Raw genomic sequence first — 18,530 nt, forward strand, 5'->3', positions numbered from 1 at the left:
GTATTATCATAGTGCCTAGCAGTCCCACCCCCATTGTGCTATGTGCCGTACCAACAGAAAACAAAAAGACAGTCCCTGCCCCAAAGACCTTACAATTTAAGTATAAGATAAGAGACAAAAGATAGGGGAGTACAAGGAAACAATGAGACAATATTTGTCAGCATGACCATCGCTGGTGTCAGCACACCAACAGCCTAACCATTGTCACATTTTTTGTAAGCCTCAGAGCATAGTAGTGTATTAAGGAGGGTTTTTGAAGAAGGAGAATGAGTTAGTTTTGGGGATGTTTATGGGGGATCCCAAGAATGAGGGCAGCATGAAAGAAAGCACCAAGGTGCTTGTTTGAAAATTTAGGTGAGTGATGGAGGCTGACATCATGGTCCAGTCAGAGGCTGGAGTTGACTTTTTGATACTGAATGAGAGATGATAGGGTGGGGATAGGTCATGAAGGGCCTTGAAAGTGAAGACAAGTAGCTTATGTTTGATACCTTAGGGAAGAGAGAGAGAGATAGTGAAGGGTTGTAAAGAGGGGTGACATGGTCAAAGCCACAGGCTAGGAGAATGATCTTTACAACCGCATTCTGAATAGATATCAGCAGGGCAAGACTGCATTTGTCAAGGTCAGAGAACGGGATATTGCAGTAACTGAAATGGGAGACGATGAGAGCTTGGACGAGAGTTTTAGCTGTGCGGATTGACAGGAAAGGCCCCATCGTACAGATGTGATGTTGAAAGAATCTGCAAGATTGAGGCATAGTCTGAATGTGAGGAGCTAGAGTCAAGAGTCAAGATGACACTCAGATTACAGGCCTGAATGACAGGTAGGGTGGTAGTGTTGTCCACAATGGCTGAGAAAGGAGGTTGTGACAGATATGGCTATTTCCTGCAATATCTTTAGAAGATCTTAATATATTAAATTTATGTATTGTTGTGGACAGGGATTATATATAATTCCATGGAAGAGGGAGACCATAGCCCGCTAAGAACACTGGGGAATAATTAGAAAAATTCACTCAGGTTGTAACACTTCCTATGAGGTCCCACCAGCTGGTAAGACTTGCACATACTGGTTCAAACTGCATTCTCCAGAGACCAACAGACAAAGCAAGGACTGTGCTTGCTCAGGGAGATTAGAGAAGCTACAGAAACAGCAAACCCAATAATAATGGGGGATTTCAGCTATCCCATATTCACTGGGAACATGGCACCTCAGAATGGGATGCATGCAGAGATAAAATTTCTAGACACCATTAATGACAGCTTCTTAGAGCAGCTAGTCCTGGAATCCACAAGGGAACAGAAAATTCTTGATTTAGTCCTAAGTGGCACACCGGATCTGGTCCAAGAGGTGAATATAGTTGAACCACTTGGTAATAGTGACCATAGTGTAATTAAATTTAACATCCTTGTTAAAGAAACTCAACACAGTAGCATGTAACTTCAACCAGCAAAAGATAGAAAAACTAACAGTAAAAAAGATTTTTAAGTACATCAGAAGCAGGAAGCCTGCTAAATAATCAGTGGGGTCACAGGACGATTGAGGTATGAAAAGGAGCACTCAAGGAAGACAAGGCCATTGCAGAAAATTCTTTGAATCAGTCTTCACTGGACAGAATGTGAGGGAGATTCCTGCACCTGAGCCATTCTTTTTAAGTGACAGATCTGAGGAACTATCTTGGATTGAGGTGTCAATACGGCAGGTTTTGGAACAAATTGATAAATTAAACAGTAATAAGTCACCAGACCAGACTGTATTCACGCAAGAATTCTCAAGGAACTCAAATATGATTGAAGAACTGGTATGTAACCTATCGCTTAACTCAGCCATTCTACCAGATGACTGGAGGTCTGTTACTGTGGTGCCAATTTTTTTAAAAGGATCTAGAGGCACTCCTGGCAATTACAGGTCAGTAAGCCTAACTTCAGTACCTGGAAAATTGGTTGACATTATTGTAAACAACAGAATTATCAGACAGAGATGAACATGATATGTTGGGGAAGAGTCAACAGAGGTTTTGCAAGGGAAAGTCATGCCTCACCAAACTATTAGAATTATTTGAGGAGGTGAACAAACATGGGGATAAGGGTGATTCATTGGATATAGTGTACTTGGACTTTCAGAAAGCCTTTGACAAGGTCCCTCACCAACAGCTCTTAAGTAAGGTAAGGAGTCATGGGATAAGAGGGAAGGTCCTCTCATAGATAAGTAACTGGTTAAAAGATAGGAAACAATGGATAGGAATAAACAGTCAGTTTTCACAGTGGAGAGAGGTAAATAGCAGGATTCCCCCAAAGATCTGTATTGTGCTGTCCAACATATTCATACATGATCTGAAAAAAGGGTGAACAGTGAGGTGGCAAAGTTTGCAGTCAATACAAAATTACTCAAGATAGTTAAGTCCAAAGCAGACATCAAAGAGTTACAAAGAGATCTCACAAAACTGTGTGACTGGGCAACAAAATGGCAGATGAAATTCAAATGTTGACAAATGCAAAGTAATGCACATTGGAAAACATAATCCCAAGTATTCATATAAAATGATGGGGTCTAAATTAGCTGTTACCACTCAAGAAACAAATCTCAGGGTCCTCGTGGATAGTTCTCTGCAAACATCTGCCTAATGTGTAGCAGCAGTGAAAAAAGCTAACAATGTTAGGAACCATTAGGAAAGTGATAGATAAGAAGACAATAAATATCATAATACCACACTATATATCCATGGTACCTTACACCTTGAATACTGTGTGCAGACTGGCTACACCATCTCAAAAAAAGATACATCAGAAATTTAAAAAGTACAAAGAAGGGCAAGAAAAATGATTAGAGGTATGGAATAGCTTCCATATTAGGAGAGATGAAAAAGACTGGGACTGTCTGCTTAGGAAAGAGATGACTGAGGGGGGATATGATAAATAAATAGATAGGGTATAGAGGTCTATAAAATCATGAATGGTGTGGAGAAAGTGAATAAGGAAGTGTTATTTATCCCTTCACATAACACATGAACCAGGGGTCACCCAATGAAATTAATAGGCAGCAGAGATCTACTTAAATCACAGAGAAATCAAATATTTTTCACTGGTTGGTCAGTGCATAAAAAGCAGATTTTGTGGATGTATTCATACAGTGGTATATTCCATGCCACCCTTACTTCAGCACTGCTGCTGGCAGAGATGCTGTCCGCAGAGTGGGGCACCTGGCCGGCAGCTGCCACTCTCTGGCTGCCCAGCTCGGAAAGCTCTCCACTTTGCCTTTGGAGCTGGGCGGCCAGAGAGCAGCAGCTGCTGGCCAGGCGCCCAGAAGGAGGATGGGGCATAAACTACTACAGACACAAAGAAGGGGGGAATGGTCAAATAAGTTTGAGAACCACTGCCCTAATGATTAGTATCCTCCTTTTGGTCCTAGGTTTAGCCTTGGGAAGAGTAAACCATTTTTAGCTTGGCTGGCACTAGTAGAGTGTATTCCCCCAAACAGATTCCTTATTGTTTGTGCAAGGACTCATCTATGTCATTGTTTTACCTCTCTTGCTTGGTTCCTTTGACGATCGCTTTTGATCTAATTCCAAAGCAAGTAGCCTATTGTAACAAACACACAGAAGCATGCACCATATTCATAAAAAATAATATAGATATTCTGCAGTTTGTCAGACACCCTCATTTGCATTAGCGCTATTTACAGCTTCAAAACTATGTGTATTTTTCTTTTTAAGGGGCTTTTTAGAAGCATCTAAAATGAAATAATAAAGATTGCAAAAGATTTTTAAATCCACCATTCTATTGCTGAGAAATTAAAAACCGCCAGGCTTTCTGCACGTCCCAATAATATTTGTACGGTCAGTAACCAAAGCAGGAAACAATTAACTGGCAAATCTTATTCCCAAAGATATGACGTGTGTGTTTGTACAGCACCTAGTTCGATGGAGCCCTGGTCCATGACTGGAGCTCCTAGGCACTAGAACAATACAAATCAATAATGATAATGTATAATGATGATACAATATACTGGCTCAGGGAAATTGGCCTTGGCTCCCCATCCCTAATGGTTGGCTCCAGAAAACATAAAGCCTGCTATTTGCTAATAAAAGTAGTTCTGTAGCCCGAAATGCTAGTGGCTTGTCCTTTTGGTGCTGAAGGGCCTATGTTTGAGCCCCATTGAAGACCGTGGTATCTGTATGCATGTGGCCATGTTTGTTATAAGGATAAACAAGGCAGAAATGTATGTTCTTTAAGAGACACTGGGGTGAAGAATCACTGTTAGGGAATTGCCAAAAATAAATAGTAAAAAATCCTTGATAGCCTGCTTTAGCATGCAAGAATGCAAGAGAGAGGGCAAGGAGGAAGCCTAATAGGACCAAAAAGAGAAATCCTTCACCCAAAGAACCTCATGGATGTGTTCGTATATGAATTGAGTAACTATGTGAAGGGGCCATAAAGATAGCAATAAAAGCAAAAATCAAGCTAAGCACCCAGACAGGGAAGCAGAAACTCATAAAAAGAAAATAATTAGAGAGGAACTGGAGGACTTTCAGAGAAAAGAAGGGACCAAGTCACTTTGAACTCACTTTATCCCACTCACTTTGAACTCAACGGGAGTTTTGCTACTGTCTTCAATAAGAGCAAAACTGGGCCCATAAATACCAACTAGAGAGCCAAAACCAACTCAGAGTTTTGAAAGTAGCCAGAAGTGATCACCAATGGCACAAACAAGGCTTTGCTGAAAACTGTCCAAAAAGCAGCAAGGAGGAAGAAGCAAGAGAAACCCAAAGCCTTATGGGAAGAAGCCAAACAGAAATGGGAAACAATGGAACAGAAAAGGAGATTAGGGATAGCACAGTGGGGCAAACTGTGCCCAGATTTAGGCTTTGTGCATCTTCAGTGAACTGAATGAAGTTGTACAAGGTCTACAACAAGGCAAACCCTATAGAGAAAAATAACACACATAGCAACATAGGAGAAAGTTATGCCATGCACCTCCAATAGGTGTCAATCATCAGATAGGCGTACATGAAAAGCAATGCAATCCATTTGGTGATATGAACAAGAGGTGTGTTAGGTGATGTGTGAGACTAGTGTGTGCGAGGCGAAGGAGAAATAGGTGTGGCAGTGCAAAAAACAGCATAATGTGCCCCCCATTCAAAAATTAATAAGTTTATCCCTGATAAGGAATCACTGGAATAAGCTGTACATAACTATTCTCCATGACCACTTAAATGTCACCACAGCAGATGTTGAATGAGCTGTACCAAGAGAATGAAAAATGACAAAGCCCAACTAAGGTTAGGGTTTTCTCATAGATGATGTCAGGGAACCCATTTAAAAACCAAGCCATATAACCCATTTGTATAATTTCAGTAACAAAGCCCCAGGAATTAGGAGCACTGCAATATGAGTGGACATTCAGCACAGAATCAGAACAAGTATCCCTAAGAACAAAAGATGGATCAGGCTGTTGCACTTGATCCTGCATCACTATCTCAGGCAAAGCTTAGAGTTTGAGAACTGCTAGAATAGAATATGGCCCAATGTTTTTAATTCCAAGTGAGACAGACAAGGTAGGTGATTGGATCACCTTCTGTTGGTGGAAGGGACAAGCTTTCGAGATTCACAGATCTTCTTCAGATCTAAGGAAGGTAACCAGAGAATAAATACAGGACAGATTGTTAAGTGTAGCGGATTCACACATGCTGTCGGAGATCACTTAAAATGAAGTGGGCAATTCAGGGTTAGCAGGCAATAGGGTATTTTACAAATTGTTGTAATGAGCCATAAAACCAATGTCTCTGTTAAGTCCCTAGTTTTTAGTGTCTAGCAGAGTTATGAATTTAAGCTCCCAGGCTCATCTTTGGAAGGTGTTGTGCAGGTTTCTGTTGAGGACAAGGACTGAGAGGTCAGATATGGATTGATCGCTCTGTGAAAAGTGTTCCCCCAGAGGTGATGTGCTGTATTTATCATTTATCATTTTTCCGTCTGAGTCCATTTCAAAGTGTAGTGATTGCCTAGTTTCACCCACATGTTAGGGCATTTAGAGCACTGGATGAGATACACCATATGTTGTGATAGGCATGTGTAGGACCTATGGATCTTGAAAGGTGTTTGTGGGAAGTATTGATTATCATAATAGTGGAGATATGTCTGCAGGTTTCGCAGAGGTTGGGGGTTTATTTGAAGGCCAATTGTCATTTGTCCAACTGTCATTCTGAACCCACTGCTGATAGCAGCTATCTTGCTAAGAAAGTACCATCATATAAGGCAGTGGCTGGTTGGAAGCTCAGTGGAAGAGACTGAGACAAGGTTCCATTCTGCTTTATTATTTGATGAACAATCATTGAAAGGACTTGACTACTTTAAAATTACACATTTGGGGTTGGATTTACTCTGGCTGACACAAGGAGGTGTCAGTTATACCTTTCTGTGCCAGCTGATTTTCTCTGCACTGTGGGAGGAAGGGTGATTCACATGAAAGAAAGGCCAGCAGTGTTGTTGCCTGGCTGTTCATAGGTTTACCACCCGGAGCGCCTGCTAACATTCCTCATAGCTGCTTTGTCTATGACCAGTCCCAGACAGTACTTCACACTGGGGTAGATACCCCCTCTGGTGAAGGAGAGATTGAAGCCACTTTCTGTTACCACAACCTCTTCCTGTGGCAATTTTTTTTATTGCCAGTTTCCTTAGTTCCACCAAGGCTAAATCTGGCCCTTTGTTTAAATACACAATGCATTATTTCAGGTGGCTGAAGTCTGATTTTGGTTCTTTAGTAAAATGTCTTTCAGTCTCTAAGTGAGAATTTAGGAAAAACCACTCCCACAATGCAATTTAAAATTATCCTGCAGAAATCTTTTTGACCGAGCTCAAAATCCAGCCTTCAGTATGTCCTGAGTTATGAGGTTGTCCAGACCTCTAATAGAGGAACAGGGGAATTTACACCAAAAGGCATAAACAAGTCAACAATTAAAAAAACACCATTTATCTCCTCCTCCTCCCCAACGTCTTGTTCCAAAGTTCATTGTGTTCCGTCACTGAAGCAAAGCACTGGAATATAAATTAAAGCCCTTTTGGGCCAAATCCTGAAGATGTTACTCACTTCTTACTCATTCCTTAGCCAGGCAAAGTGCCCAGTAAGTTTGGGGTTTTTTTCTTGCATAGAGTCTGAAAAATAAGGGAGGACTTCAGCCCTGAGCTATTTGTGAGGCAGAGGCCTGGTCTAGTGGGTTTGAGCAGAAAGCCAAAAAAGTACTAAGCTATAAGCCTGGCTCTGAAACCAATTCGTTCCATGTCCATGGGAGAGTAACTTCATCTCCCTTTCTCAGTTTCCTCATCTGAAAAATATATGTAAAACATTTTGCTTGTCTACACAGCGAGTTAGTGCATGGCAAGCCAAGGTGGGAACCTACAGCACACCAACTTGACATTCACTCACACCCCGTGTGGTCACAGCTCCAGAGTTGCCATGCACTATCATGCTGTGTAGACAAGCCCTTATTGACAATAAATAGCATCAGCTCAGCAGACATAAATATAAAATATAGGTTATTGGAGAACTTCATCTAAGCTTATTAAAACAAAAATCTGAAAGCAGACAAAAAAGTGTCAAGGCCACACACACTCTGGAGCTATGCAGGCTGTGGGCCCCAGGAACGGGAGGTTTGCCTACAGAGAAGCTCAGTAGCGCTGGCCACTTACAAACCGCACTGTGCCAAGGGCTAGGGAAGATCTGATTAAAGCAGCATTAGAAATGGTTAGGGCAGCCCCAGGAGAGGCAGGGCCGAGCCAGCTGGATGTTGCTTTGAGTCAGCATTTCTTCCAGACAACCTCCACCAGCCGGGCTATTACAGAACCCCAACTGGATCTTAAAGATGCCATCCCACAGGAGAACCCTGCATCCAGGGTGAGCACCCTCCATTTCCAGCTCAGGTGGGTGAATCTGACCCAGGAATCTTTTCCTAAAATTATATTGCACAGCCATATTGTTATGTATTTTCTTGTATTCCACACTCTTGCCGTTTAACGTTCCATCTATCTCCTATTTTTAGTTTTCAGAGAAGATGAACGCAAAGTGTAAAAGCTGGATTTTGGCTGGGAATGCTCCTAAACATTGTAGCATTCACAGTAGGGTTTGTTTTCGTTCATAAAAAGTTAGGGATCATTTGGATTCACATGCAGGTTCAGATTTCAAACATGCCTGTACTGTAATCTGTGGGTATTTTGATCTAGGTCTTTAGTTCAGGGCTATCACTAGTTTTCTAGCTTCTGATCATTAGAAAATTCCATTGCTGCAATTTTGCCGTACTCGGAGCTACTGACTGTACAGTGACCTTGTCTTGTCAGTGTCCACCACTGTTTAAAGTTCTTTTGGGCTCCTGCTGGGGACTTCGTTTCTCTCCAAGTTTTCCTTCTCCGCAGGAGATTCTTCCTGGTTTTAAAGAGTTTTAAACATCCATCATGAATAATCTGTGACATTTCCAAGAAAAGCCTGCCTGCTTCTGACTTCCACGCACACAAAAAACACACAGTGCTCAAGCCTGGAAACTGAAGGGCCAAACAGAAATTAACTGTCAACCTTTTGAACTGCACTAATTCTGAAATGAGAGGGAGTCAGTGATCTGTTCAAAGAATCCCTGGTTAAAAAATCAGTATTTCAATATATAGATTGGACAATAATTCCTTTTAAAAACGTTATTAAATATTTGCTCATACTTAGACATACAGGGCCAGAGCCTCAGCTGGTGTAAATCAGCATAGCTCAGTTGTAATCAAAATTATACCAATTTACACCAGCTGACAATCTGACTCAATTTATTCTTAGGCAAAATCATATTCTCCAGTTTGTATTTCTTGGAAAAGTTCTCAACTGTGGTAGATCTCTACATATTTAGACACTGCCCCTAGCAAAGAATTCTAAACATTTCAGCCTCCAGTTCAAAACTTCCCTCCTTATTCCACAGATTTTAATGGCAGAAGGGATCATCATGGTTACCTAGTCTGACTTCCTGCATAACACAGGCTATACAAGTTCACACAGTAATTTCTGAATCAAAGCCATAACTGCTGGTTGGGCTACTGCAGCATGTCTTGTAGAAAAACATCCAGTCATGGTTTAAAGACTTTAAGTGCTGGAGAATAATTTTCACTTCTGCCACCACGGCTTCTTCAGGATTCAGACTCAAACCCACCGAGGCTATAAGCAAGATACAATCTGCTAAGTTAGGCAGTCCTTCACAGACTTACTCCCATTGCATCATAGACTTTGCCTCTCTGGGCCTCTCCCAGGCTCCTCTGCTTATCCATTTTGGCCTCCTTTCTTTCTCTTCAGCTCTGGTCAGTTTCACCACTACCAATCCTAGAGCCTTCTCCTCTGCAGTTCATGCTGTGTAGAACAGCCATGTTATATTTCTTTACCTCATTGGCTCTCCATCTAATTTCAGTACTCTTGTTTTTCCTCCCTTAATATCTCTCTTCCTTTCTGTTGTATTTCTAGCTGTATAATGTTTACAGATAACTCCATAAACCTTGATGGATGCAGTTTATATGCAAATGCCATTCCATATTATTATTATTTATTTGTATTATCATAGCACTTAGGAGCCCCAGTCATTTACCAGGACTCCATTGTGCTAGGTCTGTACAAACAAAGAACAAAAAGACAGTCCCTACCCCAAAGAGCTAACAATCTAAGTGTAAGACAAGAGACAATAGATGGATACAGACAGATGGGAGATTACAAGGAAACAATGAGACAGTATTGGTCATCATGACCGCCAGTGGTCTCAGCAAAGCAGCCGCCTCATCATTATCCAGTTTTTGTAGACATCACAGCAAAGTAGAGGTGCTGGCTTGGGTGGGGATAGACTGTGATGGGCCTTGAATGTGAAGATAAGTATAAGGACCTGATGTTTCATTTCTTATTGAAGCTAAATCGCACCTGGAGCTGCAGCTAGCGAGAGATGTCAAGAGTAACAAGAAGGGTTTCTTCAGGTATGTTGGCAACAAGAAGAAAGCCAAGGAAAGTGTGGGCCCCTTAATGAATGAGGGAGGCAACCTAGTGACAGAGGATGTGGAAAAAGCTAATGTACTCAATGCTTTTTTTGCCTCTGTCTTCACTAACAAGGTCAGCTCCCAGACTGCTGCGCTGGGCATCACAACATGGGGAATAGATGGCCAGCCCTCTGTGGAGAAAGAGGTGGTTAGGGACTATTTAGAAAAGCTGGATGTGCACAAGTCCATGGGGCTGGACGAGTTGCATCCGAGAGTGCTAAAGGAATTGGCAGCTGTGATTGCAGAGCCATTGGCCATTCTCTTTGAAAACTCGTGGCAAACGGGGGAAGTCCCGGATGACTGGAAAAAGGCTAATGTAGTGCCAATCTTTAAAAAAGAGAAGGAGGAGGATCCTGGGAACTACAGGCCAGTCAGCCTCACCTCAGTCCCCAGAAAAATCATGGAGCAGGTCCTCAAAGAATCAATCCTGAAGCACTTAGAGGAGAGGAAAGTGATCAGGAACAGTCAGCATGGATTCACCAAGGGAAGGTCATGCCTGACTAATCTAATCGCCTTCTATGATGAGATTACTGGTTCTGTGGATGAAGGGAAAGCAGTGGATGTATTGTTTCTTGACTTTAGCAAAGCTTTTGACATGGTCTCCCACAGTATTCTTGCCAGCAAGTTAAAGAAGTATGGGCTGGATGAATGTACTATAAGGTGGGTAGAAACCTGGCTAGATTGTCGGGCTCAACGGGTAGTGATCAATGGCTCCATGTCTAGTTGGCAGCCGGTGTCAAGTGGAGTGCCTTAGGGGGTCGGTCCTGGGGCCGGTTTTGTTCAAAATCTTCATAAATGATCTGAAGGATGGTGTGGATTGCACTCTCAGCAAATTTGCGGATGATACTAAACTGGGAGGAGTGGTAGATACACTGGAGGGCAGGGATAGGAAACAGAGGGACCTAGACAAATTGGAGGATTGAGCCAAAAGAAATCTGATGAGGTTCAATAAGGATAAGTGCAGTGTCCTGCACTTAGGATGGAAGAACCCAATGCACCGCTACAGACTGGGGACCGAATGGCTAGGCAGCAGTTCTGCGGAAAAGGACCTAGGGGTGACAGTGGACGAGAAGCTGGATATGAGTCAGCAGTGTGCCCTTGTTGCCAAGAAGGCCAAGAAGGCATTTTGGGATGTATAAGTAGGGGCATAGCGAGCAGATTGAGGGACGTGATCGTCCCCCTCTATTCGACATTGGTGAGGCCTCATCTGGAGTACTGTGTCCACTTTTGGGCCCCACTCTACAAGAAGGATGTGGAAAAATTGGAGGGAGTCCAGCGAAGGGCAACAAAAATGATTAGGGGTCTGGAACACATGACTTATGAGGAGAGGCTGAGGGAACTGGGATTGTTTAGTCTGCAGAAGAGAAGAATGAGGGGGGATTTGATAGCTGCTTTCAACTACCTGAGAGGTGGTTCCAGAGAGGATGGTTCTAGACTATTCTCAGTGGTAGTAGAGGACAGGACAAGGAGTAATGGTCTCAAGTTGCAGTGGGGAAGGTTTAGGATGGATATTAGGAAAAACTTTTTCACTAGGAGGGTGGTGAAACACTGGAATGCATTACCTAGGGAGGTGGTAGAATCTCCTTCCTTAGAAGTTTTTACGGTCAGGCTTGACAAAGCCCTGGCTGGGATGATTTAATTGGGGATTGGTCCTGCTTTCAGCAGGGGGTTGGACTAGATGACCTCCTGAGGTCCCTTCCAACCCTGATATTCTATGATTCTATGATAAACTCTGATATATATCATCAGCAACACACACACACAAAAAGTGTAATGAACTGTAAAATGGGTAAGTGAAAAATCATATCTTTACAGTATAAATACATAGTACTATGTATCAATAACTGCAGAACACGAGTCTCAAATTAGAGTAACTTTTTGGCTGTAAAAGAATGGATATCATCACTTCTTTCTCCGTCATGGTAAATTACTCTGGTCACGACTTTAGCATATTTTCAGGGCAGTGTGTTTCAGAGGATAGAAGACAGGACCGGGAGTCAGGACACTTGAGTTTTATTCCCATTTTTCTCACAGACGGCCTGTGTTAATAACTGGGGCAAGCCAGTTCTTTTCTAGGTACCAGAGTTTCCCCATCTGTAAAGTGGGGAGAATATTGCTTACAAACCTTTGAAAAACAGTTTGAGATCTTGGGAAGAAAAACACTGCATAAATGCTAAGCATTATTATTTTAGTTTCTAATTCAGGAAAGCATTTTAATATGTGCTTAACTCCCATTGAATCAATGGAACTTTAAGATATGCATAAAGTTAAGCATGCGCTGAAGTGCCCTTTCTGAAGAGGTATGTTGTCCTGAATCCTGCAATTACGCATTTTTAAACAAATAATTTTACAAATGTATTGACAAAAGTAGAGATAAGGTGAGAAAAGTGGTATATTAGCAATTCTCAGTGTATTGAACTGTCACAGTCTGGGTTTTATTCTAATGAATAGAAGTGAAGTGCTCTTCAAAGATCCTTGGACAATGTGGAGTTTGAAGCAGCTGAACATTGTCATCAGAAAATCAAACTCTGCTCTCAGAGCCAGAGCTCTTCCCCCAGGCTCTCCTCTCCCCCTCCCCCCATATTTGTATATAGTCAGAGAGGAGAGTCAGGCTTAGTTTGTTCATAAACTCCAGTTCCTGGGCGGACCCCACACACAGCTGGATTTGAAACAGCTGGATCCGCCTTCCCTGCAAGTTTAGCCAGGAGCCTCACAAGCCTGGGAGCTTTGGGTTGGGAGCAAAATAATCACAGACTGGCTGCACTGGTGGAGGATGAATTGATCAAAACTGTGAAGCTGGGTTTCCAGTTGCTGGCAGGATACAGAAAATGGGTTACTGGAAGAGGCTGGGTCTGATTTCTCTACTGCTGCTGTCCTTCTGTGAGTAGAAAAATGTTTCTGGTAGGCAATGTTAAGCAGCATATTCATAGAGTTCATTTATTTTGTCCTTCCTCCAGCAGACAGATAATCATTGATTTCTACCCTAATGACCATTAGCTAGAGGGTTTGAAATAGCTGAGATTTTAGTACAATACTCAAGCAGTAATGCTGGCTTGGAAATCAGCAATAAATTCTCTTCTAACAAATGGTAAACATTAGATTTGGATGTAAGTTTCTGCATGCACTTCTGAGCTGCTCAGAGATGTCAGTGTTTACAGTGCAAAAATATATATATAGGTCAATGTTACTTCTTGGAAGGTTTTATTTTATTTGAGCACAATAAAAGCAACCGAGATGTACAGCTGAATGATTTGACTTCAGCTGTGTCCAGATGCGGAGATGTTTGCAGCATAGATTTTTTTTTTTGTAATCAGCCCCAGTTTTATGTGCAGGATTAATCAAACTATTAAAGAAAGGGGGTGGGGAGACTCTGCAGCAACATCTGGTTATTCAGCAAACCATTCCAGCACTTATGTAAAGATTTCTTTGTAATAATACTCTGGTTGGGTTTCTATACCACTCTTAATACTGCAGATAAACTCCCTACACCAGGATTTGAAAATGTACCTCTTATGCTCTAAATTCTCTTGTTTAAATCTTAATGATAGCTTCACGATGAGGAATAGATCTGTATATAAATGGGTGTTATATACACATCCAGTAAGTATGTATACATGTCTCTTTGTATATGCAGCACCTATACGTATGTATACATACACATCTATATATAGTGTATATTTATAGATTTGTGCAAACACTGGAACTTTCTTATGGTGAAATCTTTTTTAAACACAGGTTACTTTTGCTCAATATATAAATTTCACTGACTGGAATTGCTCTTATCTCAATGCAGTGAAGCACTGGGATTTTTATTTCACTTTGTTCACATCCAAGTGAAGTGGTTGTGGGGATCTATCTCCAAATTCACTTTTAGTGGGTCCCAATGTCTACAGAAAAGGGAATGAAATATGATAGAGAGATAATGTGTGTGTGTTCAAATATGACATCATTGCAACTAATGAATCATAGAGAGCCAAACCAGGGATTTGAGTATATATAGTTAGAGTAAGATTTTCAAAGAGTTGCACAAAATTTTACTTGTGATACTAACAATAAGCTGGCAGATAAAACCCTAACTATTGCTATAACGTAGGGGGGACACGATGTTACATTGGAAAGTGACTATGAAAATAAACCAAATTTTTAGCAGAATTAACTGAAGTACTACAAGGTAGTATTTTAATCACAGTATTGAATTATTGTTGGTAAGAAAGGAAACCTCTAATTATCCTTGAGAAATGCCCAATTTTAAAGTTATTTAATTCATGGTTTTCCTCATAAAAGACAAATTTTTAATCTGAAAAGAGTCAAACCAAAAGATATTGCCATTACTAAACTAATCTGAAAGGTTAAATGACTGATATGTCAACAAAGTTAATGTTATTCAATTAATTTTGAGTGTTTAAATATATAATGTCTCAGGGAGGAAAAAGCCAGAATCTCTTTTACTGGATTTAGTTCAACAATGCTATTTTTAAAGTGCTACCTCCTGTTCTCTGATGCATGCAGTTAAGATCAGCTGTACAGTAATGCTGAGATTTTTTAAAGAGTTTAAGGAAATTAGTGCCCAAATCCCATTGTTGTTAATCGGAATCAGGCACCTAACACCCTTAGACTCCTTTGAAATTCCCAGCCCAAATTACCAAATGTTTTAAAATAAGTATTTGATCACCCGTAAAGCGACAAATTCCCCAAACCATGTTGATTAATTGTAAAAGGGGATCTGGATTAACTGTTTAGTGGCAACTGGAAATTAACTCCTCTCAGCATAAATGGCACATCCTTAATCATATAATAAAGAAAATGGGCTGGATTCCATCTCAATTACCAGCGTAATCCCATGAATTTCAGTCTTTATCATCACAAAATAACAGAAATGCAGGGCTGGAAGGGGCGTCAAGAGGTTATGTAGTCCACTTTAGGGACATTACTATGGATTTACACTGGTGCTGTAGAGAACCATATTTGGTGCATTATCAGCTTCTAACAGTCTTTTCCATATTACTTTCATCAGTCACTAGATAATGTAACTGAATATTTTCATCTGTATGTGATGAAAGCAAGGATTGTAGTTTGATGTACAGTTATGAATGTAATAGAGGATTTCCATAATTCTCACTAGTAAATTATATAAAGATACACAAGATTCTGCTCAAAATTTTATCCTTAATATTTTTTCCTTGTTGTGGCTGCTTTTTGAAGAGCATTAAAGCTGAACGTGAAGACAGGAAACTTCTCGGTGGCGTCCCAGCAAAATTTGATACTTGACTACATTATTAACTTACGGAACTCCAGTTCTGGAAAGCTAGGAATCCTTTTGCACATGGAGTGCGGGTTGTGCCCAGTTGTGGAATCCAGATTTTTAAAGGAATATTGACGGAACATTGAAGGGTTCAGAAAAGAGTTACAAGAATGATTCAAGGTCTGAAGAACCTGCCTTACAGTGAGAGGCTAAAGAAGATCCATCTATTTAGTTTATCCAAGAGACAGTTAAGAGGTGACTTAATCAGTCTGTAACGGAGAGAAAATTTCTGATAGTAGAGGGCTCTTTAATCCAGCAGAAAGCCATAATGAGATCCACTTGCTAGAAACTGAAACTAGACAAATTCAAAGCGAAATAAAGTGCAGATTTTTTAAAGTGAGGGTAATTACCCATTGGAACAACATGAATAGTAAGATTGGATCTCTTTCTAAACTGGGAGGAGAGGTAGATACGCTGGAGGGTAGGGATAGGAGTTCAACAAGGACAAGTGCGGAGTCCTGCACTTAGGACAGAAGAATCCCATGCACTGCTACAGACTAGGGACCGAATGGCTAGGCAGCAGTTCTGCAGAAAAGGACCTAGGGGTTACAGTGGACAAGAAGCTGGATATGAGTCAACAGTGTGTCCTTGTTGCCAAGAAGGCCAATGGCATTTTGGGATGTATAAGTAGGGGCATTGCCAGCAGATTTAGGGACGTGATCATCCCCCTCTATTCGACATTGGTGAGGCCTCATCTGGAGTACTGTGTCCAGTTTTGGGCCCCACACTACAAGAAGGATGTGAAAAAATTGGAAAGCATCCAGCAGAGAGCAACAAAAATAATTAGGGGACTGGAACACATGACTTATGGGGAGAGGCTGAGGGAACTGGATTTGTTTAGTCTGCGGAAGAGAAGAATGAGGGGTATTTGATAGCTGTTTTCAACTACCTGAAAGGGGGTTCCAAAGAGGATGGATCTAGACTGTTCTCAGTGGTAGCAGATGACAGAACAAGGAGTAATGGTCTCAAGTTGCAGTGGGGAACGTTTAGGTTGGATATTAGGAAGAACTTTTTCACTAGAAGGGTGGTGAAGCACTGGAATGTGTTACCTAGGGAGGTGGTGGAATCTGCTTCCTTGGAGGTTTTTAAGGTCAGGCTTGACAAAGCCCTGGCTGGGATGATTTAGTTGGGGATTGGTCCTGCTTTGAGCAGGGGGTGGGACTAGATGACCTCCTGAGGTCTCTTCCAACCCTGATATTCTATGATTCTACAAAGATATGCTCTAGCTCAACCAAAAGTTATGGGCTTGCTGCAGGAATTACTGGGTGAAATTCTAATGCTTGTGTTATACAGGAGGTCAGAATAGTTTATCATAATGGTTCCTTCTGGTCTTAAAATCTATGAATATGTTCTTGGAAATATGTAACTGATGTCGTGACATCTGTCTGCATTTGCAACGGGGCATCTGAGCACCCAAGGAGTGAATCAAGCTCAGGAAGTCCAGCAGGGGATGTGAGCCTCACCAAGAGAAAGCCAAGCTGAGCTAATAGGTGTACTTGGATCTCACCTACCTCAAAGTGAGCCCAAGGATTCTAGAGGGTGTGCATGATCATTCTTGGAATATCTGCACAATATATAGTGAATGCTGTCTCATGTGGGCAGAGCTTATTTTGTGTCTGGAGCTCAGAAAAGTATCTCCCCCCCCCCTCGGTTGAACTCCAGGGTAATATTTTGGATGGCCTTTGCTACAAACAACACCCAGCATAATTCACAATTCTGCCGCCTAGATTCTAAAAACAGCTTGTTGCTAATACTGGGTCAGCTCAGTTTTTTAAATGGACTCACATCATTTGCTTGTGTCACATAAGACTCAGCATAAGAGCCTATACTTTATCAGTAAACCCTCCTGAGAAAGGACTGATTCCAATGGAAGTCACTGATGCTCAGCAGTTCTGTGCAGTAAATAATCAGGTTATTGTCATCCTTGCAATCAGTGACTCTCAATATTGTTGTCTCATGTGATAGTGACTTTCATGGTCCTTTCCTCTCCTGCTTAGCCCCATTTCTGTAGAGTACCCTTTCTACAAGGGTCACAGATGTATATTTTTCTTTTCCTTAACTCAGCTTTCTCATATTAATTCCCAGTATAGGCCACAGTGCATTAGTGTAATATTTTTGTTCATTTTAATTTTGTGTTCCCTTGATTTTAGTAATTTAGAGCCACATTGACCCTTAAATAGGAATAATCCATACAAGGGAGAGGAAACTCCCCGGGCCTAATTCTATTCTCACTTAAACTAGTGTAAAACTGGCATAACTCTACTGACTGCACTGATATCTACCCGCGCCTGCTGACAGCCTGAAATAATAGCTCTGAGAGACAGATGGACTGCACCTAACCATCCCAATGGGGTGTTAACTCTGAAGCCTAACAGCAGCATAAATGTCAACATTTCAAACTATTTCACTGATGATCAAAGTGTAAGGACTCCACTCACTTGGCTCCAAGTAAGGGCACTGTCATCTGAGTAGCTGTCATCAGGGTTTTAGCAACAGTCATGGGGCTACTGGAACCTTGAGAAGGGGGCTTCTAGAAGGATGTTGGGTACCAGATTAAAGAATGTGTGGCATCTCTAGCGGGCAAAGCAGTTGGTACATCCTGAGTGCACCCTCTATTCCCCTCCCACAGAACTTCATTTGCAGGGAAACCCAGAGTACCCCATTTACACTAATGGGAGTGACCTGATTTGTTAATAAGATGCACACATGGACTTTGTACAAACTCACAAGAGGTAAGAATCTGAAAATAGATTACTGTAAAAAAAAGGCTGACTGCCTTTACTGCATTAGGTAATTGTAGGCTAACATTATAACCCCTAAGATCCAAACTCCCCCCCCCCCGCAACAGATCTCCCTTATGCAAAACTAAATTCAACGCACATTATGGGTTAGCTAAGAATGCTGACTAGTCAATGGCAAGAAAACATTCAGTCATAAGTGCTCAAAATTCCTCTGTTTCTAGGTGGGGATAAGAGACTCCAGTAATGGGGCAGGATACAAGATGCACAACGTTCTCTCGGGAACTCCTGCCTCTCTGTATGAGGGTGAGGTGGGAGAGCCCACCCTAAACTGTAGCAGGAGGCTACCTAGATCCACTTGTGGTGAGTCTCTCCTCCCTTGGTCTCTGAAGTTCTCACAAGCTGTAAACAGGGATCTTCGGTTCATTGTGGCAGCAGCAAGGACTGGTACTTGCAGA

At 41.6% G+C, this 18,530-nt stretch overlaps 2 protein-coding genes across 4 annotated transcripts in view; one reads left to right on the forward strand and one right to left on the reverse strand.

Moving 5' to 3' along the window:
• SNX4 (sorting nexin 4) overlaps nucleotides 1-18,530 on the reverse strand; it is an 83,261-nt gene that overhangs the window by 60,359 nt on the left and 4,372 nt on the right. The window lies entirely within an intron of this gene.
• The window catches only part of LOC140895462 (TGF-beta receptor type-2-like), an 84,922-nt gene continuing 78,065 nt past the window's right edge, over nucleotides 11,674-18,530 (forward strand). For 2 of the 3 annotated variants that reach the window (XM_073305185.1, XM_073305186.1), the window contains exon 1: nucleotides 11,674-12,912. In XM_073305185.1, coding sequence (XP_073161286.1) covers nucleotides 12,861-12,912 — 52 coding nt within the window. In that variant the 5' untranslated portion in view covers nucleotides 11,674-12,860. The remainder of the gene's footprint in view (nucleotides 12,913-18,530) is intronic. The other variant, XM_073305187.1, reaches the window with a different exon arrangement.

Source organism: Lepidochelys kempii, chromosome 11 (genome assembly GCF_965140265.1).
Source record: "Lepidochelys kempii isolate rLepKem1 chromosome 11, rLepKem1.hap2, whole genome shotgun sequence".
Classification (NCBI taxonomy): domain Eukaryota; kingdom Metazoa; phylum Chordata; order Testudines; family Cheloniidae; genus Lepidochelys; species Lepidochelys kempii.